The sequence below is a fragment of the Belonocnema kinseyi genome, chromosome 1 (assembly GCF_010883055.1).
Source record: "Belonocnema kinseyi isolate 2016_QV_RU_SX_M_011 chromosome 1, B_treatae_v1, whole genome shotgun sequence".
In the NCBI taxonomy this organism is placed as follows: domain Eukaryota; kingdom Metazoa; phylum Arthropoda; class Insecta; order Hymenoptera; family Cynipidae; genus Belonocnema; species Belonocnema kinseyi.
The window spans coordinates 53,432,560-53,456,759 of NC_046657.1; the positions used below are offsets into that span (position 1 = coordinate 53,432,560).

At 34.7% G+C, this 24,200-nt stretch overlaps 1 protein-coding gene across 1 annotated transcript in view; it reads right to left on the minus strand.

Moving 5' to 3' along the window:
* The window catches only part of LOC117175664, a 32,765-nt gene that overhangs the window by 5,663 nt on the left and 2,902 nt on the right, over window positions 1-24,200 (minus strand). Inside the window, exons 2-4 of the mRNA XM_033365390.1 lie at window positions 7,103-7,138; window positions 6,237-6,323; window positions 2,007-2,081 (exon numbers count right to left, since the gene is read on the minus strand). Coding sequence (XP_033221281.1) covers window positions 2,007-2,081; window positions 6,237-6,323; window positions 7,103-7,138 — 198 coding nt within the window. The remainder of the gene's footprint in view (window positions 1-2,006; window positions 2,082-6,236; window positions 6,324-7,102; window positions 7,139-24,200) is intronic.

Below are 24,200 nucleotides of genomic sequence, written 5' to 3' on the forward strand. Positions count from 1 at the left end.
AAAGAGGGAGCTCTTCTTAATATTTTGACACCAAAATCATGTCGATACACCTTACCGACTGCGAGTAAAGCCACCCATGCTTTAACTTGACAGACTGTATTTTTATTTGCTTGTCAATTTTGAAACTTTAAAATTTGGAAATCGGTTTTCATAATGGAAAATCCTCTTGAAATAAGCTTTTAAATTTCATGCATTGTAAACTTGCAATAAAGAAGGTTTTACCACCATGGCAACCTGATTGTTAATTTCCAACTGTTTGCAGTTTCTAAAAAGGAACTCTTAAGAACTTCGAAATACGCTGAATTAAGTTACGCTACCCGTCATAATTGCCTGACACACAATATTTTAAAACAAAGAAGAAATAGTGAGTGAAATATGTGAGTGGCTTCATATCAATAGTCCTATTGCCAGGTTTAGAACATTGCAATATACTTTATCGCTTGTATGATGTCGAGTTGCAATATTTTTTGTAAGGCCTACTCGAATTATCGAGTATTGATGAGCCTTTTTTTAATGATGGAGAAGCGTTTTCAGAAAAAGAGTTCAATTCAATCAGTCCCATAACTCGTGAGCAATTCTAGGATTTATACACATATTGCGATGCTGTGCTCGATGCTGTGAAAGATGGATGGCTATATCGCTGTATAGGTAAAAAGTATTTGATGATGTTTTTGTGTAAGCTTCACCAAAGGCTGGGTGATGACTTTTTAAATGCAGGCAAAATGTGAGTTCCATTATCTCTACTGTGAGAAGATCTTTGATCACACTTATAGTTCCCAACAACATAGGGTTGACGGCAATAATACGGAAGCAGTATATCCACAGACCTGAAATTCCAAAAGCGATATGCCTATATAGATGGAACTTATGTATATGTCTGTAAACAAAGCAATTCAAAAGAGATCAGGGAACATACTGCGTTCATAAAGGTCGTCACTTAATTAAGCCAGACTAAGTCGCAGCTCCAAGTGGCTACATTTTGGGTATTCATAGGCCTTACTTTTCTTCCTCTCGAAATAATGTTGCTGCCATGCTTACTAGCAAAATCGAAATAGGTGTTAATGGTCTGCGAGAATGGTTGCAAAAAATTGTCTAGGTTTCATAATATTACGGATGCGGGTCGCGGGAAACGGTAGAATAATGTACCAAATGTCGTTTTGTTTCAACAAACTAATTTCCATTGTTGTCTGTACTGACCAGAGCGTCATCCAATATTGTCTTAAGTGGCTGAATCACTACTGATATTGCCTTAATACGCCAAACCATACAATAATGTTGCTATAACTGATTTAAACATTTCCGGATGTTGCCTTCGTTGGCCGTATCGCATCATAATCTTCCCTTAACTGGATAAAAAATACCAGAATATTGCTATTATTAACCTGCTTACTCTTTAATCTTGCCTTAACTTGCTCGATAAACCTCCGTTATTGTCTTAATCGGCAAAATCCTACACTGATATCGTGTAAATATTGTACAAAATATCAAAGGAACAGTGAGTTCCGCATAATCCCGAAGCGTGATGCCAAACAGTCCTCAAGGGTCTGTGGAAATCCTCTCACGTTCATGAAAAGTATCATTTCGTCTCTCTTATCTCGAAACCTGGCGTTTTTTTGACCTAGTGTATTAGGACTTTCTTAGGTTAGAATATTATACACTAGATTATACCACAATTTCATGCGAATTTGAGCTGGACCATATTTTCCATAGATTTGCGCGGGGTCCTTCATGAAATGTAAAAAAGCTGTTTGTTTTACGAATTTTTCGAGTTTACCTTGCAAAGGGAAAAAGCTATAACATTTGTTAACAAAGAAAAAAGAGGCGTAATTAAACTTCATATAAGGAGATGCACTTTTTAATTTCAGATTTGAAACTTATTTCTAAGGTCTCCAGGATCCAACGCGGTGTAGTGAGAACCATTTATTGATGGTCAAGAAATAAAATTAGAATTTTTTTCCGAATCTTGAAAATAGTTTGCTAGTTCAAAATAATTACAATACACTTACGTGGTGAAATGAATCTGAAAGGCGCATTATTGTTATGCGCTCTTACAAGTAGACCTGGCTGCTGATTATTTTGTGCTGGAAGATAAAATATAAGAATTTTATTAAATAGCATGTTTAATGAACCTGAAAATTTTGCAATCGGCTACCAACATCCCACTTATACCAAGTTTCAGATGAAAATGAGCACATTTTACATTTTTTGCCGTTCTATTGGATCTTCCATATGAATTTGTAAATATTACATCAAATTGGATGCCAGTGACTTTAAAAACTTCCCTTGTATAAAGTTTCATACAGGTGCCGCGAAAAATCGGATATTGGACACTGATATTGATACGCCTATATGAATACAGAAGCACGCCTACGTGAATAGCTAGAGAGCTGAACAAAAATTCATACGTCCAGCAAAACGATTGTCGATTTTATAAAAGGCAAGCGGTAAATTAACATAAAAGTCTCAAATTTGAAAAATGTGATACATTTTATATTATACTTTCACAAAATTTTCAGTTTTTATAAATTTTCAACATTATCATAAATTTTCAAGAATTTCATCAAGCCCCATACATTTCTTTAAGTTTCAGAAATTTAGCCTAAGCTATTGTGTATGCATCTGAAAAACTGCTAATTAAAATTACATGTGAATTACTTCACGTTTCCATAAATTTCTGTAAATGCTCATAAAATTCCAACATGGCTGATTTTCAAAAATTTATTGATTTTGTTATAAACATATAAGTGAATGAAAATGGTTTTATGGGAATTGGCGGATATTGATTCACACCATATTTCCAACAATTTATGGACCAAAAGAGTTCTTTAGTTTAATTCATAAAAAATCATAAATAACTTGTTATTTTAATTGCAATTTTTATAAATAAATATCTATATAAGGTATTTTTCATGAAATAAAGTTCGTTCTTCAGAATCGATTATATATAACTTGGAAATAAAACCTAAGTATCATTTTTGGTCACTAAATAAAACATATTAATTGTTTATACTACTTTAAATAACAAATGCACTACTTGGCTATTTTTGGAGGAACAAACTTGATTTTTTCTATGCAATTAACTGTAGATGACTAGCTTCTAAATTTCTATGGACATTTTGATTACAATGGACAATTTATTATTGTAAAAAACAATTATTTAGACAAATTTGTTTTATTTTATGTACTTCTAAATAAAATACCGCTTTCTCATGAAATTAAAAGTCAGTTATTTAGCAATGATTTTTGCTATGAATCGATAACATTTAAAAATTGTTTAAACTCCTTTTGTTTAATTCCTTTTCATAAGCTATTAAAAATTGATGTTTTATTAAAGGAACTAAATTAATACTTGACTTTCTCTTTCGGTTAACGAAATTGACCGGCATTATCGAAATTAACTTTAAAAACCACTTTTCTATAAAAGGTGCGTGGATGACATATTTACTATAGTTCCCACTGAAAAAATTGAAGAATTAAGTAAGACATTCAATAGTATAGAAGAATTCTTACAATTTACTTTTTAATTAGAAAATAAAGACACCTAAAATTATTTGGATCTATCAATTAAAAAAACTGAAAATGGAAGTTTCATTACCAATTGGTACAAAAAACCTTCATGGTCAGGGCAATATTTGAATTATAATTCACACCATCAATTTAACTAAAATGTTGGATTAATAAAATGACTAGTAGGTAGATGCATAATACTAAGCGATTTCAATTTTAGAGAAGAAAACTTAAAAGAATTAAAAATTACATTACAACAAAATAATTATCCACTACTACAAAACTGATTTACATGTTTTGTTACCATATGTACAAAGTTTATCAGAGAGATTAAAAAGTTCTTTGAAAAATTTCAAAATTAATGTATATTTTAGAAACAATCACAAACTGGAAAATTGTTTTATAAATAAGAAAGATTTTGAAAAAATTGAAGATTTGTCAAACGTAGTTCATTTAATAAAATGCAAAGTTTGAAAAAAAGTTTATATTGGTGAAACAGGTAGAAAGTTAAAAACAAAAATAGCTAAACATAAAAGAGATTGCGGGGTTGGCAATTTGAACAAAGGTTTGTCACAACACTCGTGAAACTTTGCTTCTTAATACTGAGAAGTTGTTTTAATTTTGATTTATTGTTAATTAAAATAAAAATAGTGGATCCTTAATGAACTATTAAGAAAAAAGTTGAAAAATGTGCCATTTACAGTTAATTACAAAAAAATTTAAATGCTGAAAAATAGCCAAATAATGCACTTGTTAATTAAGTTTTGTTGATGAATTATACAATTTAATGGATTCATAACAAAAAATCATTGCTAAATAACTGACTGTTTATTTCGTGAAAAAGGTATTTTATTTATAAATGCAAAAAATGATAAAAATGTGTTTAAACAATTGTTGTTTACAACAGTAAATTTTTTACTGTCATCAAAGTGTGCTTAAAAATTTAGAAGATAGTCATTTACAATCAATTTCGTCGAAAAAATCAAGTTTGTACCTCCACAAATAGCCAAAAAGTGCATCTGTGCATCTGTGCGAAAGTGCATCCATTTTTATTCACTTATTAGTTTATAACATATTCAATTAATATTTTAAAGTTCGCATTGCTATTGGACATCTTTTTTAGATAGTTGCTTTTGGTTTTTCTAGGTATTTTCTATTGAATAAAATCACGGATGACAGTTTATCCGAAATCTTATTAGTTTTGGATTTGAAAAAAGTTAAAATCGGATAATGATTATCCTATGTAAATAAATTAGTCCACGGACGTTGTTTGTGCCCCACTGCGCCGCACAGTGTGCTGGATTAGGAAGTTACTATTCAAAATCGCCGACAGCCTACAATTATTTTTAGAAGTGGTCAGCAATAATAGCATAAAGAAACATTGAGGGAAAATGAGACATTTTTTAATTATTATTTTTTATCTTAATTTAAATAACTTAATATAGTTAAGCCTATTCTCGATTGAAATGAATTTTTAAGTATCTGAAGAACATACACAATGAACATTATATAAAATCTAACTGTTATAAACAAATTATATTAACAAAATATCAAAATAGTGAAAATTTTGCTTGCAAAGTATATTTGTAAGTTGAAATTGATTGATTTGATCGACCCTATTTTATAAACTAGTTGTATATCATTTGTTTACTTGGTAGGTAAATTTTATAAATAAATGAATAGTTTGACCATTTACAGATTTTATGTAAACTATTTTGTTTCTTATAATCTTAAAATTCTGTTAGTAGTGATGTTAGTCATGAGGATGTTTCATTCGGTATTATTTGTTTGTTTTACAGAGGTGTAGAGGTGTGTTAGCAATTTGCAGACAAAAAGTAATCTTTTTTATTATTGCTTTTTCATGTTATAACTGGAAACAGTTTCTAACGTTCTGGAACAATTATAAATAAAAATAGCCTATAAATGGTCTATAAATGGCCCAACTATGCATTTATTCATAAAAGAAACGCATAGTATCGAACGAGAAGTCTTCAGCACTAAACAACATGGCTTACAGAATTTTAAAACGATTAGAAAGAAAAAGATTTCTTTCTGTTTATAAATGAAAAGAATTTGCATTTGTTTATAAAATTAACAAATGCTATCGAGTGGCAAATATTTACCACTAAGTATTACCACTAACATAATTTAAAGATACTAAGAAAGAAAAACGATTACTTTCGGCCGATAAGTACATAAACTATGCCTTTGTTAATACGATTTGTTCATAAAATAAAAAAATTGTAGGAGACAAAAAATTTTCATGCTCAAATAGGATCGTGTCGATAAAATCAAGCAATTTCAACTTACAAATATACTTTGCAGGTGAAATTTCCACGATGTGAATATTTTGTTATGATAATTTTTTTGTAACTAAGAGATTCGATATCCTGTTAATTATTTATATTCTTCAGATACTTTGACATTCATTTTCATCGCCAATGGGATTGATGGAGTTATTGTTTATCTATATAAAAAGTACATAAGAATCAAAATTAAAAGATCTAATCCGTAGACGCTCTTATGCAACTATTGCTGAATGCTTCTAAAAAAATTTGAAAATCGGTGAAGAGTTTTACGCTGTAGGTGATTTTGAATGATATATTCCCAACAAATCCCACTGTGCGCCTTTAAGCGTAAACAATTTATTGTCACTTAAGAAATGAAATTGAGATTTTTCTGAGTTACGAACATTTGTTGATAGTTCAAAAGAATTATAATATGCTTACGGTGATGAATCGAACTTGAAGCGTGGTCGGCGTTTTGAAGACTCAGTCCCGTGAATAACTGACGGACCTGCCGCTCATCCTCATTAGCTGTAACATATAATGGAGGAATTTTTTTCCAGAATTTTTTTTAACAAATCCTAAAAATTTTGTATTGTGTACCGAAAAACCCTACTTTTACCAAATTTAGGATAAAAGCATATACATTTAACAATTGTTCACGTTATATTGTATGCCCCATTGTAATTTGTTGATTTTGAGATAAAATTCGATACCAGCGAATTAAAAAAAAACCGCCTTGGACAAAGTTTCATACAGCTGCCGCGAGAAATCAATTTTTTAGAACTATGATTATTCGTACGCCTCGACGGATGTAGTATTATTTGAAACATTATTTTGAACCGGGTTTTAAAGCAACGCAGGAAAACGCCTACGAGAATAGCTGGAGAGCCGGCAAACATCAAAAAGCCATAGAAAGGCATGCACAAAAATTTTCAGCACGATTCCAGAAAAATATTTCGTATGCGTCCGGAGGAACTGTTAATAAAAATTACATGTGAATTACTTAGTGCTTCTACAAATTTCCGTAAATGCTCATAAAATTATCATTAATTTCCAAAATTTCTTATAAATTATAATAAATTTCATCAAATTCGAATGAATTTCCACAGATATGTACTTTATAAATTAAAACTCAAAACTACTTTCAAATGTCTCTAGGAGCTAATGACTTTCTAGACAGAAATAATTTATTGGCAATTAAGAAATTAAATTTTAATTTTTCTGTAAATTTTAAAAAGAAAATTTACAGTTGAAAAAATTGCAATATACAAACATGAATCGCTAGAGCTTGAACTGCTAGAACTCACCTGCTTTTTGTCCATCTGGCTCCTCAATAACTCCGCCTGTAAGATATAATATGGGGATTTTTATTAAAGAATTTTTTCAATGAATCCTAAAAATTTTCTATTACTCCAAAATGAAGATAGCCCAGTGTACTCCCAAAGGGATTTAATATTGAGAAAACCATAAAGGGTCCAAATTTCGATAAAATAAATATAAATATATTTAGAGAAACGACATACCCTAAATTGTGTATTTATCTAGTATTATGTTGTTTTTACTTATTGCTTATAGAAAAAAATTCAAACGCGTACAAGCATGCGCACAGATTTTTTAAACTGAAGGTCAAAACATCGACAACGTTAATTTGGTGCTAGTGACTTCTTTTTTGTTAAAGCTCCTTCGGCTTTAACGAATATATTCTCATCGCGTATCTCGTGCTGTATCTACAAATCAGCCTTACCTTTTTTTAATTCAAAATTAAATCTCCACATCAGTGACTCACGAAACTTCGATTAATCAGTGTTTGGGGCAGGGGGCAATTAGTTTCATCTAAACCCACTAATATTAAGCCATTTAAGCAAAAAAATTGAAAAAAGCTGCTAAGATTTCTAAGAGGGTTATTGAGCCTGATTTTTCAATTAGATTTTTAATTTTTCCAAATAAACAAATATGACGACAAAATAGCCATTTTATCTATTTGACGTTCTCGGTGCTCGTCAATACCAGAAAAAGTATTGAAATCACCTTAGTTTCATAGAATAATATGAGCTAAGTATGTTCCAATATTATATAATAAACAACAAAATTTGATAAGCAAATTATTTGTTGAAAAAATATTTTGTATGATTTTCCATAATCCTACGGGTTTTCAATTTATATTAAAAGAAATTTGAATAGAAATTATATGATTTAAAAAAAATTTTCTTTCAAGATTTTAATTCTTTACATTATAAACAAATGTAATCAACAAATGCAGTCATCAGGAATTTTTCAAAAGAAAAATTAGTTTTTTTATGTACGTTTTTATAAATTAGGAACTTTATATTAATTTGAGCAAAACTCATAATTTGTGGAATAATCGTATGATTTTTCAAAAACAAATTTAATGAACAAATTCATTATTCGAACATTTGTCGGCAGGAATATTCGGGGTTTTCAATGCCAGTCTTTTCAGTTGGGAACTTTATTAGAATTTCAGCAACATTCATAATGACTTGATAAATTGTATAATTGCTTTGAACAAATTCAATCAACAAATGCATCAATCAGGCATTTGTCTATAGAAAAACTCGATTTTTCTATGGGAACTTTTTAAATTATGATATCGGAAAAAAATGTAAGGATATCTTTGCATAATTTCCGTGGATATATTTTCAGGCTTAATCAACTTCAGGCTTGAATCCACTGGAGTAGTGACAGATTTTGATAGCGAACTTCTCCAAAATATCTTTGATATATCTTCCTTGTGTAATCTTTATCTTCCCCTCGATGTGAGCTAATTCTATTCCTAGACAGTAGTGGATTTCTTGAGGATCTTTCATCTCAAACTGTGACATCAAGAACTGCTTCAGATTTGTGATCAATTGGATGTTCTTAGATGCTACTAATATATCATCAACATAAGTTGCTAAGATAAGAAGATCCAATCCCTTTTTATCGAGGTAGATACAAGGATTAGCACTAGAGGATTTTAAGCCGAAACTCCTCAACGTTTCGTTAAATTTGAGATTCCATTAAAGTCCAGATTGAAGAAAACCGTATAAAGCCTTCTTTAATCGACATACTTTATTTCCTTTCTTGATTTCGTAAAGCATTTCCAGAGCTTGATCATAAAGTTTTTTATTCCACTTGCACTTAATTGTGTGATATCATTTAACATTTCTTCAATAAGGTTAGGTAGATTCATGTGCATTTCTTTTGCAATCTCATCATTTAAGTAAGCAGATGATACATCTAGTTGATGTATCTTCATGTCCATCTCGACGGCTAGTGCCAACAATAGTCGGACAGAACTGATGCGACAGACTGGGACAAATGTTTCATTATAATCTACACCTGGCCGTTGAGTGAATCCTTGAGCTACTAGGTGAGCTTTTTTCTTTTTCGGTGTTCTATCGACATTCTACTTGATTCGCAGAATTAATCGATTGCTTATGATTTGAATTATTTTTGGTCCAACAGGTCCTCTTCTAGCTATACGTGAAGGTTCTCCTTCCTCGTTCGCTTCTTTAATATTTTTAAAATTTTCAACTTCAATTACTTCATCTTCGGCTTGATGAATTTGGTGTTGAGCATCTCCATCGATGTTGATGTAGTCAATATTATTTATTGGTAGCTCGCGATCATCCACCGATTAAAATTCTTCTTCTTGCTCCAGTACCTTTAATTTCAGTTTTATTTTATGGAGCACATCTTCTGCAACGAAGTTTTCGAATATTTGATTAACCTCAAATTCATCGAGAAATTGGATATCACGTGTAGCTTCTACAGTTCCGGTGTCAGGTAACCATACTCTGTATGCTTTCTTTTCTTCGGAATATCCAATAAATATTCATTTTCTAGATGTGTAAGAGCTTGCGATCCAAAAACTCTAAAATACGATACTACAGGTAGTTTTCCTGTCCAGTTCCACAACGGTATGTCTTCATTAAGAGATATTAAAGGGCATCGATTTCGGACGTGATTTGCTGTTACAATAGCTTCAGCCCCGAAATGTGGTAAAACGTTAGCTTAAATCATCATACAGGTAGCCGTTTCTATTAATGTTCTGTTTTTTTCTTTCAGCTACAGCATTTTGATGTAGAGTATGTTTAACAGTTAATCTCCTTTTAATTCCGGTTAATCTCAGGTAATCATTGAAGTTTTTATTTAAAGATTCAGTCACATTGTCTGATTGCAAGTTCTTTATTTTCTTACCAGTTTGATTTCCAACCATATTTTTATAATCTTGAAATGCGGATAGAGTCTCGCTTTTCTCCCTGAGAAACCATACTTCACACCATCGAGTATGATCATCTATAAAGACAACCATATAATTTGCTCCTCCTAGAGATGCTGTCCTCATTGGACCACACAAATCAGTATGCACTATTTCTAGTGTTTCTGTGGATTTGGTAGATTTTTTTGAAAACGGTTTCCACGTAATTTTTCTCTTACAGAAAACTTCACATGGCCGTAGTTTCGCATTTTTATGTAGCCTAATTCCATGAGCAGGATTCTTCGTGATTAAATCCTTCAAAATTCTTTCATTTAGATGTCCAAATGGTTTGTGCCAGACTATTAAATTTTTTAGTACTAATTTTACGATAATATTTCCTGTCTGTTTAATGTGCTCAGATATATAGTATAAATTATTAACTCGTATAGGCCTCAACTTAATATCTTTTTTATTATTTACCACTACAGCAGGTTCTTTATCAAAAATGACTAGGAACCCTTTGTCAGTCATTTTTGCAAAAGACATAAATTTGTTCGTAACTCTAGAACAAAAAGGGTATTATCTAATCTTAAGACTTTAGATTTCTCACATCTGATAACGTCAACTTCACCAAACCTTTGGCATTAACTTTTGCTAAAGCGCTGCTTGCCAGATTTAGTGTTGTATGGTCCGACTTTTCCAGGGTTACGAACTTCTTCTGATCCAAACACATGTGCGATGGGCAGCCACTGGCCATACACAAAATATTCATTCCATTTTCAGCTTTTAAGGCTAAATCTGCAAAAGCTTCTTTCACCACTGAGAAAATTATTCCTTCACAGCTCGTCGCTTCCTTTCTTGCTAGCAATCCTGTCTCTCCGACGTTTCCAGTGCTTTCACTCTTCGACAAACAATCTGAAATCTTGTGACCCATTTCCTTACAATGAAAGCACTTGATTTTCTTTTGCTCATCATTTCCCCTGAATTCACGTTAATTGAAAAAAAATTCGTTTGTACCAAGGAATCTGGAACAAATTCCATATTCTTCTTCCGTGAGTCACTTTCCTCTAGAATTTTAATTTTCAAAACCTCTGGTGTAGGGAGCTCATCTCTTGACTTTATTGCGCAAGTGAAGTTGTGAAAACTCTTCGGTAAACTTGGAAGTAACAAGATTGCCAACAAATCGGATTAATTTCAACAGCCATGTCGCCTAATTTCTCGACGACACCAAAGACATTTTCTATATGTGTACGTATATCTTCGTCATCTTCCATTCGTTACATTGTTAAATGTGACAAAAATGAAGCTTTTTTTGTCGGACCTTTTATTGATAAATTGACTCCAATTTACTACATATTTCGTGGGAAGCCCTGCAGCTTTTAATTTGTTTCAGTTCTGATTGACCAATAGCTGACATTATATCTGACTTAGCGATACGATCTGCAGTGTCCAAAGCCTTCACCGCTGCTTTTAAAACTTCGCCATTAGCTGTGACTTCTGGTCGTTTATTTTTACCACACATATTCCCAAGTATCAATTTTAATTAAAAGAGCTTTTACCTTGTTTCTCTAGGTTTCGTACTTCTTTTTAGCAAGCATCTTAAGTCGAATTAAGTTTCTTGAGCCCATAACCCGTTAAAACTAGGCTAAATCTATTACAGCAAATAGTACTTCAATATTTCTTTATTATATTATGTATTCAATAGAAACTGAGAATATAAACAAATGTCAGAGAGACTTAAAAAAAAGTTGTAAATAATGTAAATGACCATATGAAGTTAGGTTCGCAGGTAAACATCATAAACAAAACAATTCTTAAGAGCGGATTTCAAGAATTTGATGTTCCAACATGTCCATCGACAGACGCCCGCGAATAATGCATTCGTTTATTGAATGTGTTTTAAAAAAAATAAAATATATAGACCAATTATGAATTTTGCTGAAATCATCATGAACTTCTCATTAAAAATCATAAAATTTGTCAACTTATTATGAATGTTGCTGAAACTGTCATGATGTTCCCAACTGAAAAGACTGGCATTGAAAAACTCGAATTTTTCTGACGACAAATACCCGAATAATGTATTTGTTCATTCAATTTGTTTTAAAAAAATAATACGATTATTCAGCAAATTATGAATTTTGTTTAAATCATCATAAAGTTCTAAATTTATAGAAATGAGCATCGGGAACGGCAAATAAATAAAATGTTTTTTTTTCGTCAGATGTGTTTATTTGTACAAATTCAAAATCTAATTTAAAAAATCAGGCTGGACAACCCTCTTAGAAATCTTAACAGCTTTTTTTCAATTTTTTTTGCTTCAATCGCCTAATATTTGTAGGCTTACGAGGGCTGTCCCAAAAGTATCCGACCTACCTCGATTTGTCGGCGTTTGCTTTATTCTTCGTCAACCGGGGGGTGACATCCTTCGAAGTAGTCCCTATTTGATTGAACAAGAAGCTCATATAGATGTTTCCACTTATTAAAGTAATCTTGAAAGTCGGACTTCGGAATCGCCTTGAGTGCATTCGTCGCATTAGTTTCAACAGTCTCTTTATCGTCGAATCCATGTCCCTTAAGCGGCATGCAGCAGTATTTATTGAAAAACAGTGTTGCTCAGCTCCGCCAGCCTCCATACAGTCCCGATACAATCTAAATTTCAAGAGTGCTTTAATAAGTGGAAACATCGACATGGGCGTCTTGTTCAATCAAATGGTGACTACTTTAAAGGATGCCACCCCCCGGATGACGAAGAATAAATCATGCGCCGAGAAAGCGAGATAGGTCGGTTACTTTTGGGACAGCCCACGTAGTTGAAACCAATCGCCCTGCTCCCCAAACCCTCATGAATCGAAGTTTCGTGGCTCTGGGTATCTATTGCCGCCTACATCCCATTGTATTGAACACCCCTGAACGGGATCTTGAGTTAGACGGCCACAGAACAGAAAGATGTGGTATGTTTGGATTTCTCAGGCCGACTGCAAAGAAAGGACGCTGGGAAGACCTGCTGCAGTTGTTCCACATTTCGAAGTACTTAAAAAATTTTAATGGGAGAGAAATGTCGCTTGGGCGACAAGCTGCAGTTTTATCATCCTTAGAACTTATTAGAAAATTTTCTTGGTGGAGAGATGCCGCTGGGGATGCTTGCCGCTGTTTTGTGATCTTTCGAAGTACATACAAAAATTTTTTTGCAGAGAAACTCGGCTGTAGATTCTTGCCGCAGTTTTGCCATCTTTGGAAGTACTAATCAAATTTTCTTGAGAGATAGACGCCACGGGGGACACTTGGCGCTATTTTGCAATCTTTGGAAGTACTTAACCAATTTTCTGGAGAGATAGATGCTACTGGGGAGACTTACCATAAGTTTACCCAACGGAGTTTGGTAAAGTTTCTCGAACTATTTTTCTCCGTGTAACATGTTTTTGTTGTTGGAAAGTAGAGGTTCATTTCCGAAGTGATTTTTCACGTAGAATCCGAATCTGGGTCAGAATCGGCCCATCACATCAGGATTTTAAGATATTTGAGGTCATGTACCCAAAAAATGGTGTTTTCGGCTACTTTTAAGGTTATTAACGGAAGACACCAAATTTTTTGGGATTTTTTCTTCAATTGTATCATATGGCACTGCTCTTTCTCTTTAATTTGAGAGTTGCAGAGTTAAATTACCATTTTTCTTTACCAGGTTACGCCAATCTAAAATTACGAGATATGTCAGTATTCATTTTCACGCGCTCACTTCAACAATATTCATATATGTAATCCTATATTGCCAACCCTGCTAGAAGCTTCTAGCAACTTAAAAATAGATTTCAGACATATATTTCTGTGTCGCAGAGAACGTTCACAGAATTGCGCAAGTGCCGCAAACTTTTTGAGGTTATAGATCCTCTAAGAAGAGTTTAGACACGTTCCACCCTCCAATAGTCGCCGCTGTACTCAAACTTTGATATTTTCACCGGGCGCGAAAAGCTTGAACTGTTTTATTTTTTATTAATTCTTTTGTTTATGAAATCTTTAAAGTTTATGCGTTTCAAAGTGAATATTATTTCTCTTAACCTCAATAACTAACCTTCCCAATAATTTATCACGTTCTTGTCCAAATTCTGTCTCTATTATGTATTAAATCATCTTAAAAATAAAATTGTGATTTGAAAATAGTGCTAACTCGTTCTAGCCAAAACTCATAAAAATTTAACTAGTTCCGATACAGCGGCGCCAATCAGATCTGGAGTAACCAGTGTCTCAAGTCTCCTTTGAGGATCTCTAGTTGAGGTGATTGAAAAGGGGGAAAAGTAATGACATTATATGGGCCAGGCATAAGTAAAAAAATGGAAGCAAAGCGGAAACGATATCAGCTAATTCGCCATATTGAATAAGTGCACAGCAGGTATGTGCGAGTTGGACGAAATTGGAACTTTTTCAGCTAGACGATGTATGAATTGGATCATGTTTAGCATAATAGCAGTATTACATATCTGGTATTCTTAAATCATGCCGTAGTTAACTTCTGACAGCCGTAGCAAGCTTTCATGGTTTGTCTGAGCATCCGCTATGTACAAGATATGTAAGTTTTATTCTCAGGAAACTTCTCAAAAGTAAGTAAGGAATTATTCACTGCATTATGCGGTACGTCTAATTCGCAAGAAACGTGTTAAAGGTACTAAGATAATTTTTTCAAAAACTAAAAATTTCAACACTCAAATGAAGATAACACAGCCACCAAAAAAAAGTGTGCGGATCTGGTAACAAGACACACGTATTCCTATGGCTTTTGGGCGCTGAATTCAAATTCGGTATCAAGAATCACCCATCACGTCATGGTTGAGCCATAATCTCAAAAAATCACGGAAAATCATGCACTGAGGCAAATAAATTTCAAAATAAAGCCAGTGATGCAAATTTTCACTACAAAAACATGTCGACAACTGTGAAGGATCAACCCTTGCCTGATATCAACTTATTTAACATAACTTGACCCAACAGAACCTGACCTCACCTAACCTGAATTAACAGAAATTTATTGAACTGCACGTAAAGCTCTGGAAGCATATTTTCCCAGTAGCAAATGTGTGCTACATCGAATGGGTCAACTCGAGCCTAATAACCTAAAAATAAATCTAACCTAGCCTAACCTAACCTCACGAAACACAATTAAACTGATTGTGTTGTCCCGTTGTATTTGCGGTACCGCTTCATTCAGCTTCGGCTTAACCTACATAGAGGTTTAACCTATCCTAACTTAACAAAACCTGACCTAACCTAACCGATTACGCTGGCAACCCTGTTCTTGCGTACTTTCATATTTTGACATTAATAGCAGTAAATGTCTGGAGTTTCGTAACCGCTTGTTGCTAGCATTATTCGCCTGTGTCTGTAACCAGGGCACCTCCACGTGGTGACGGTGGACAACGGATCCAGATTGGCTGAGTCCCTGGGTAAACAGCGTCCCTGCCGTCATGGCAGACACAGGTAAAAAGTATATTACGATGCAGGGAAAACCCCCAGTATCGGCGTCTGGTCAGGGTGGGAAAGTGGGCTCTCCGCCGTCGTCATCATGCAACTGTAGCTCTTAATCAATGGATCACTTGGTTGGTGTAGAGTCTCATGTTACAAGGAAAAAAACCGCGAGCATTTGTCTGCAGCGCATGTCTGCAGGAATAGCTCAGATTCATTCTGTTACATTTGCAGTAAATATGAAGTGAGCAGTTTGCGAAAATCAATCGACGAGGAAGTGAAAAATCTTTACGAAAAGTGTTTTGACCGTAAATTGCTGCACCAAGAAACAAAATGGGTTCCTCACGTCATTTGCAATTCCTGCAGACTTATGTTGTTTCATATAAAAAATTCAAACAACGAAAAGTACCGCAAGTACTCTACACCAACCACATGGGAAAAACCCGTTATTGCGAAGGACTGCTACTTTTGCATGAATTCCGTCAAAGGGTTCAACGCCAAAAATAAAAATAACATTTCGTACATCAATGTGTGCACAGTCACAAGAGTAATTGAAATCAATAAAAATGCACGCCAGACTGATTTAAGCGCTTTAGAAGATAATAGGATGGAAGTTGAAAGCCAACGTCATGGAGACGGTAGTGAAACCAGTGATCGAACAGAAAATAGTTCTGATGATTCCGACGAAAATGACGAAAAAGATGACGCATAGGGCGTGCAGAAAATGAAATTGAAGGTTCCAATATTAGTGTCGCTACTAGAACTGAATAATTTTATCAGAGATCTTGGATTACCGAAAGACGGCGCTGAATTTGCCGCTTCATTTTTAAAAAGAATAAATCTTCTAGAGCCAATGACAAAAATTTCATTCTATCGCGACAGGGTCAAAGAATTCAGAAAGTTTTTCGTTAAAGACGAAGAGACGCCTCTAGTGTACTGCACTGACGTTAACGTTATAATGAATCACTTGAAGAAAAATGTGTACAGAGACGAAGAATGGTGACTTTTCATTGATTCGTCAAAACGCAGCATTTAGGCTGTTTTACTACATAACACGAATACTTACTTACGCTCCTATCCCTATAGCTCACTCAACGGTCATCAAAGAAGAATATAACAATGTTAAAATGCTTCTTGAAAAAGTTAATTAAACGAATCACAAATGGCAAATATGTGGTGATCTCAAAATCATAACAATGATATTAGGCTATAAATCGGGTTTCACGAGAGAGGCATGCTTTATATGCCTGTGGAATAGCAGAGATCGAGCCAATCATTACAGCAAAAAACATTGGCCTATAAGAGATTCATTCAAATCTGGTTCTCATAATATCATCAACCAAAGCCTCGTTGATCCAGAAAAAATTTTACTACCCCCCCCCCCCCCCCCCCCCCCCCCCCACACACACACACATAAAGCTTGGGCTCATGAAGCAATTTGTCAAGGCGTTAGACAAAGATGGAGAATGATATAAGTATATATCCCTTAAATTCCCTAATGTTTCAAACGCTAAATTGAAAGAAGGAGTCTTTGATGGACCACAGTTTCGAATATTGACAAGAGATACAAATTTCTTGAGACACGTGACGAAAATTGAAATGGACGCTTGGGAAAGTTTTAAAGCAGTAAACGCAAATTTCCTCGGCAACAAAAGAAGTCCAGACTACGAGAATATTCTTGGGAAAATGATAAGAAACTACAAAAAGTTAGGCTGCTTGATGAATTTAAAACTTCACTTTCTAGATTCCCATCTGCATAAGTTTCCAGAAAATGTTGGTGATTTCAGCGAAGAACAAGGGGAACACAACGCAAACGGAACACAACGAAAACACAACGGAGCAACACAATCAGTTTAATTGTGTTTCGTGAGGTTAGGTTAGGTTAGGCTAGGTTAGAGTAATTTCTAGGTTAGGCTCGAGTTGACCCATTCGATATAGCATACATTTGCTACTGGGAAAATACGCTTCCAGAACTTTACGTGTAGTTCAATAAATTTCTGTTAATTCAGGTTAGGCGAGGTCAGGTTCTGTTGGGTAAAGTTAAGTTAAATAAGTTGATATCAGGCAAGGGCTGATGCTTCACAGTTGTCGACATGTTTTTGAAGTAAAAATTTGCATCACTGGCATTATTTTGAAATTTATTTGCCTCAGTGCATGATTTTTCGTCACTTTTTGAGGTTATGGCTCAACCATGATGAGATGGGTGATTTTTGATACCGAATTTGAATTCAGCACCCCAAAATCCATGGGAATACGTATGTTTTGTTACCAGATCCGCACACTCTTTTTGTGTGTGACAGAAACTACAAATTACTTTAGCAAAAATATGATAGGCAGCGAGGTATTTAATAACTTGTTCAGTTGTTTTTAATACCATTTTTATTCTCTGGTTATAAAAACTTGGGTGATTACTTTATTCCTACAAATATCACCTTGAACGTTGCCGTGCAAGCTTTCCTTAAAAGTGCTTTTCAATATTCCATGAAAATTGCGTTTCATTATTCAAAAGAATCAAATTGTTTCATTTCGAACGGATTCAGAATCGCCCTCTAAAGTCAGTAAAGTATTCTTCGCGTTTAATTACTTCAACTGAATTTTAATCATAATGTTATTCATAGTATATTACTTACCATTTCTACATGATGCCTAAAAAATCTCTATATATATAATTTAAAATTTGTCATAAGGACAACCGCAGGATTTCGCCGGGAGCGGGTGCTAATCTGAAAAATTGCACCTGCTTCCAGCGAAATCGCGGTAAAATTTCAGCCACAACCACGTCTCACAACCATGAGATAGGTGGTTACAGTCTGTTCAGGAATCAATACGACGATCCAGCAAAAGCCCCGTGCACCCTAAGAACACGGAGCGACCCAAGGACAACCGCCTTCTGCATTTTTCCCGCAAGTGTTCTAGCATATTGTTGACACGCAGGGATGCTTTTTAGGCCATTAGCAAGTGAAAGCTTGGCACCTCCAAGAGCGCCGATGATAAGGACGATCAGTTTAACAGAATATTCCGGGTACAATCGTTGCAACTCCCTTATAAGGGCTCGATACCTCTCTTTCTTTTCATTCTCCTTGGCTGTGATGTTTTCGTCAGCTGGTGCCGAAAATTCGATAACGAACATGGTTCGCTTCTCGAAGTCAAGAAGAACCATGTCAGACCTCGAGTGAGCAACAGAAACAATTGTCGAGAATATAAAGTTGCAGTATATGCGGCACTTCCCATTCTCGACAATTGACTCAATTTCCCTAGGAGCATTTAGAGGAGTGATATTAAGGTGAATACCGTAGGAGTAACAGAGATGGTAATAAAGCACTCTTAGTGCCGCATTGTGCCTTTGAATGTAGGTCGTTCCCGCGTCAGTTGGACAACTAGATAGTATGTGAGCTAAATGCTCGGGGTGTGCATGGCACGCCCTGCAGCTATTATCGGGAATGTTTTGGCTCAAAATGTGGCTGCTTTGTACAGAAATGCTCCTTTGCCCACTTCTTCGTGATTCCTGACCATTTTAAGAAGAGGGTCTCTTCCATTTGCAACTCTATGTGCTGCAGCCAGAATAATCCTGTTGTGAAGAAATTCAAGACTCAATATTCAGCGACCCCCTTGACGGCGTGAGATGTACAGTCGCGGAACGGAAGACTTAAGATGCATGCTTTTGTTCATGTGCATAACCTTTCTTGTCTCGATATCAAGAGATCTGAGCTCGTTCTTCGTCCGTGGAACTACTCCAAATGAATAGAGTAGTGCCGGGACGGCAAGCATGTTCGTTGCAGATACTTTGTTCCTCGCCGACAGTTCGGAAGACCAAATCCGTCGGATGAGACTTTTGTTATCTGCTTCGGAGAGTATCCTTTACAGATGTCACATCCTGAATGCAGATTTGTGGCACGCTCAGGTATGTGTAAGTCTCTCCAGCGCAAAGGTGTCATATGGCGCTTCTATCAACGAGCTCAGGATCTTCAGGGATGCCATTAAGTTTTCCTCGCTTCAAATAAACCTTGGGGCATTTTTCTAACCCAAATTTCAGTTCAATTTCCTTAGTATATCGTTCGACAATACCTGGAGCTAGATGTAGTAGTTGTTCTGTGTTTTTGGCATAGATCTTAAGATCGTCTATGTAAAATACATGAGTGTCCTTGTACTTTTGATAAGCCTGCTTTCCCTCCACTCTAGACTTTTCTTAGCGTCAGATAGTATCCGTCTTTTCACAACAATATGCTGCCTGGTGGTCAGCAGCTTTGACTTGTTAAGCCAGATGTGATACAGTCAATCACACACTGAATGCGGGACGCGTACTATCTTGCCAAGCCTATTTTTATGGCGGTGGTCCGATATGTGAGCGGTACGTAGCCAGCCCGCACCGCCGAACGCCACAGAGCGACAGATCGCGCATGATTGGTTGGTACTTTGTGTGCGTACACGGCCGGATCATGTGTGAGCTGTTTACAGCACACTGCACACGTATTTTCTTGGGCAAACACCTTAAAGAGGAATGGCACATTGCTGACGATATGTGAGAGGTACCAGTGAAACGGAGAATTGATTATTTTACGATTCACCAAGAAGTATCTGGTTATCGATTAAAAAAAGACGGTTAATCCTAATGATACTATTGGGATCCGCTGCGCTTTAATACGCCATCTATTTTTTCAATGCGGCCAAAATGTGAACTCGCGAAACCATGAGTTAAGATTTTGATTTTAGTTCGAGCTTAACAACCATTTTTAATTATTTCGCATAGTTTAAACTAATAAGGAGATGAAAAAAATTAATATTTATTGGAAACTAAGTGTTACATATGTCTAATTTTCATCATATACTCGTACAACAAAAAACACGATTTATGTTGAAACTGTTTTTGTAAAAAAAAATCATTATCATTATGCAGATTCGTTTCTGTAAAACGGAACCTGCACTTCTCCATTCAGTTTGACATTGTGCAAACTACATTTAATTGAGAACTTGAAACGATTCATGCGTTTCTTTTGTCAATCGTAAAAAAAACGAATTGAACTTAATTTAGTTTTTTGACGTTGAGCTCTCCTATTCAGAATGGCATAAAACTATAGAACAATTACATCTGCAAATGTGGCTTAGCAGATTAAATAAAGTCCAAATAGCTGACCAATTCAAAGGGTCCCAAAACAATTGAAATGCAACTTTGCCAATCTGGAATTTGAAGAAACACATTTCAAAGAGCTCTACTTCAATCGTAACTTTTTTCGTGGGTTGCTTTCTCCCGCAGCATTCAACGAAGTGAAGTTAGCTGACGATCAAGTGAAAATACCAAATAGGCATTCACACGGAAGAAAGTGAAGTTAGCTGGTGATTCAGTGAATACACGTAATATCCATTCTTACATTTGCTTTGTTGATAACTCACCTTTTTTCATTGAAAACTCCATTATTTTATGAAAAGTTTCAAGTAAAGTGGAATCGTTAGCATATACTCTGAGATGTATATCGGTGGCGTAGCACACAATGAGATGGATTATTCATAATTTACCTTTCAGACGATTTTTGCAAATTAAACGTACCGCATAATGCAATGGATATTTCATCCGTTACCTTTAAGGCGTTTCTAGCGAATTAAAAGTACCGCACAATGCAGTCGATAATTCATCATTTCCATTTGAGAAGTTTCTTGAGAATAAAACTTACATGTCTTGTTCATAGCGGATGGTCAGAAAAACCATGAAAGTTTTATCCGGAATGCTGATACGTTCGACAATTACTCTTACCGAACAATAATTTTTAGCCCATGCAGGGAATCGGATCATCGCGCTTGTATAATGCAATCGTTTAACCATTAAAGTGCATACTTTTAGTGTTAAACTAGATCGTCTAAAGTGAAACGAATCTGCTTTTAAAGTATTCTACTTTAACGATTAAAGGACCGACTTTATCGCCTAGACGAAGTTTCTGATAGTGCATATCTGTAATACGCTTATAAATCTAACCATGATCGAATCCATACATGGTCCAGCCAAATAAGTTCCAATTTCATCCAACTCGCGCATAGTATACCAGCGACACGATCATCTTATTTACCATTCAACACAGCCGCCAGCTGTGCACTTATTCAATATGCCGTTGTAGCTGGTATCGTTTGCGATTTGCTGCCATTTTTTTACTTGTGCATGGAGGATATAATGCTATTACATATTGCCCTTTTCAATCACCTCAACTAGAGATCTTCAAGAGAGAGTTGAGGCACGAAGTACTCCAAATCTGATTGGCGCCGCTGTACCGGAACGAGTTAAACTTTAATGAGTTTTGATTGGCACGAATTAGCGCTATTTTCAAATGACAACTAGTTCAGTGCTTTTCGGAAATGACTGTTTTCTTGAACTCAAAGTTGTTATTAATTATAAACACATGTTAGTAATAGTAGCAGCGTCCTGCCTTCAATTCCTCCCCCTGAAGATAATTTTAATTTGATGAATGTAAATGATGATTTATTTAATATCAAGTTTTCTCGAGTTATTGAATTCAAAAACCTCAACCTCCGGCTGAGGTGGTTTGTGCAAACATTTTACAAAAAAAATATCTTAATTTGAGTAATTATGAAGGTGCTTACTTTCTTTCAGAACCTGATGTTCTACAAGAATGCTGTCAGAAAACCTGATCTGGAAGTGATAGTTTCTTAGTTGGTATTCGGTCGTTAGCCTCTGGACGTACGAGATTTAGCAATAAGGAGCGGAAAATCTTTATTGACTTTATGTATAATTTTCGTAAATTATTTTCACTAACAATAGAAAGTGCTCGAATCGAACCATGTAAAATTGAAGTGAAAGAGCATAAAATGATCGTCAGAAAAACGTATCCAGTTACATTTTCTCGTCGTGAGTCAGTTGACAAAGCTTTTCACGAACTTTTACATGTAGGAATTAACGAAAGATCTGATATACCATACTGCAACCCCTGAGAATTATTATAAAAAGTGCATAAAAACCAAATAGATTTTGATCAAACCTATTGGAAAAGTTTCCTCGTAATGAAAAATGAATAACGTAATTTTCTCAACAAAAAAATGGAGGGGGTGAAGCACACCTAAAAATATTTATGTTTGTGTTAAAAAACTTTAAATTCACAGGCAAACATTTTTAGAAATATGTATTTTGCACTTGAGACAAAAATAAAGTTAACGTCTTACGCCAAAAAACTTTTTTAAAAATTAATGAGGGTAGCCACACCTAAACATCATTATTTTGTGTCTATGATTATATATACTATCCATGCACTGCGAGAAATGGGAAATTAAATTTATAACGAAGGAAGTAAAATTGAATCTATCTAACATAATTAAAAAAGTACGCGGGGGTTAACTCCCCCTACATCTTTTTAAATGTGCTAAAAAAGAGCTAAATTCATCAGAGAAAAATTTAACAAAATATATTTTGCACTTCAGACAAAGATAAAAGAGGGTTTGGACATTTTATTTAACTAATGGGGGTAGGTACCCCTAAACTCTTTATTTTTTGTCTATAATAATATATACTTTTCATATATAAAGACAATCAGGAAGATAGTTTATAACAAAGGCAGTCAAATAAAGTCCATACAATATATGTTAATAACAAAAAAATTACGCAGTAGTAAACGACCCCTAAATATTAATTTTTATGTCTTGAAAATTGCTAAATTCTTAGGAGAAAATTTTTTAGAATTTATATTATGCACTTCAGATAAAAATAAAGATGTGTTTTGACCAACATTTTTTTAATTGAAGGGGGGTAACTACCCCTGAAAACGTTTTGATTTTGGGTCCGTGATAATATATCCTTTCCATGTACTAAAACAATTGGGAAGATACTTATATAACGAAGAAAGTAAAATATAATCTATCCAAAACAAATAAAAAAATTACGCGGGGGTAAATCATCCTCAAGGTTTATGGACCCTTCACCTATCGGACCTGCATTCGAGAAGGCAAAGTTTGCAAAGTCTCCAATATTAATGTGGCTACGGAGAGAGTGTGGTGTTTATCATTGTAAAAAAAGTCGGTATTGAAAGCTTTTTTAGAAAGAAATATTTTTTTAATATTTCGAATATCTTTGAAAAGCTTTGCAGTTATTTATGAAGGGGAATAAAAGTATAGAATTAGTCAACATGAGGCATAGTAATGGAGAAATTCAATATGTTGCGGACGGAATACTAGATGCTTTCAGATACTATTTTAGGGGATAATTCGGAGATCAACCTATATGACGCCACAACAGACTGTGCGAATTGATAACTTTATGTTTCGAGATGGGAGACGTCCCAGACGATTTGAGAAAAAGCGATTATCGTACCAATATAGAAAAGAAAAGAAAATCAAAACGACTGCAATAATTACAGAGGAATTCGCTTATTAAGTACCGTGAGTAAAATATGCTTAAAAATACTTATTGGTAGGGTGATGAAAATAACAGGAGAAAAGATTTGGGAAGTGCAAGGTGGGTTTATGCCAGGAAGATTATGTGCGGATCAAATATTTGCTTAAGGCAAATTACATAAAGAAGTATGAGAGTAGGAAAAAAAGTTTTCTGTGAAAACGTATACCTTTGTAGCTTATTTACTAGGGACGGGAAGATAGATGAGGAATTAAATAGACGCATAAACGAAGGTAAGAAGGTAATAGGTCGAGTCTGGCCCCTTATCAGAGGTAAAAATATATTAAATAAAGCTAAAATGGCAATACATAACTCTGTATTTGTACCGGCTGTACTATACGGTAGCGAGACCTGGACTTATTAAGAA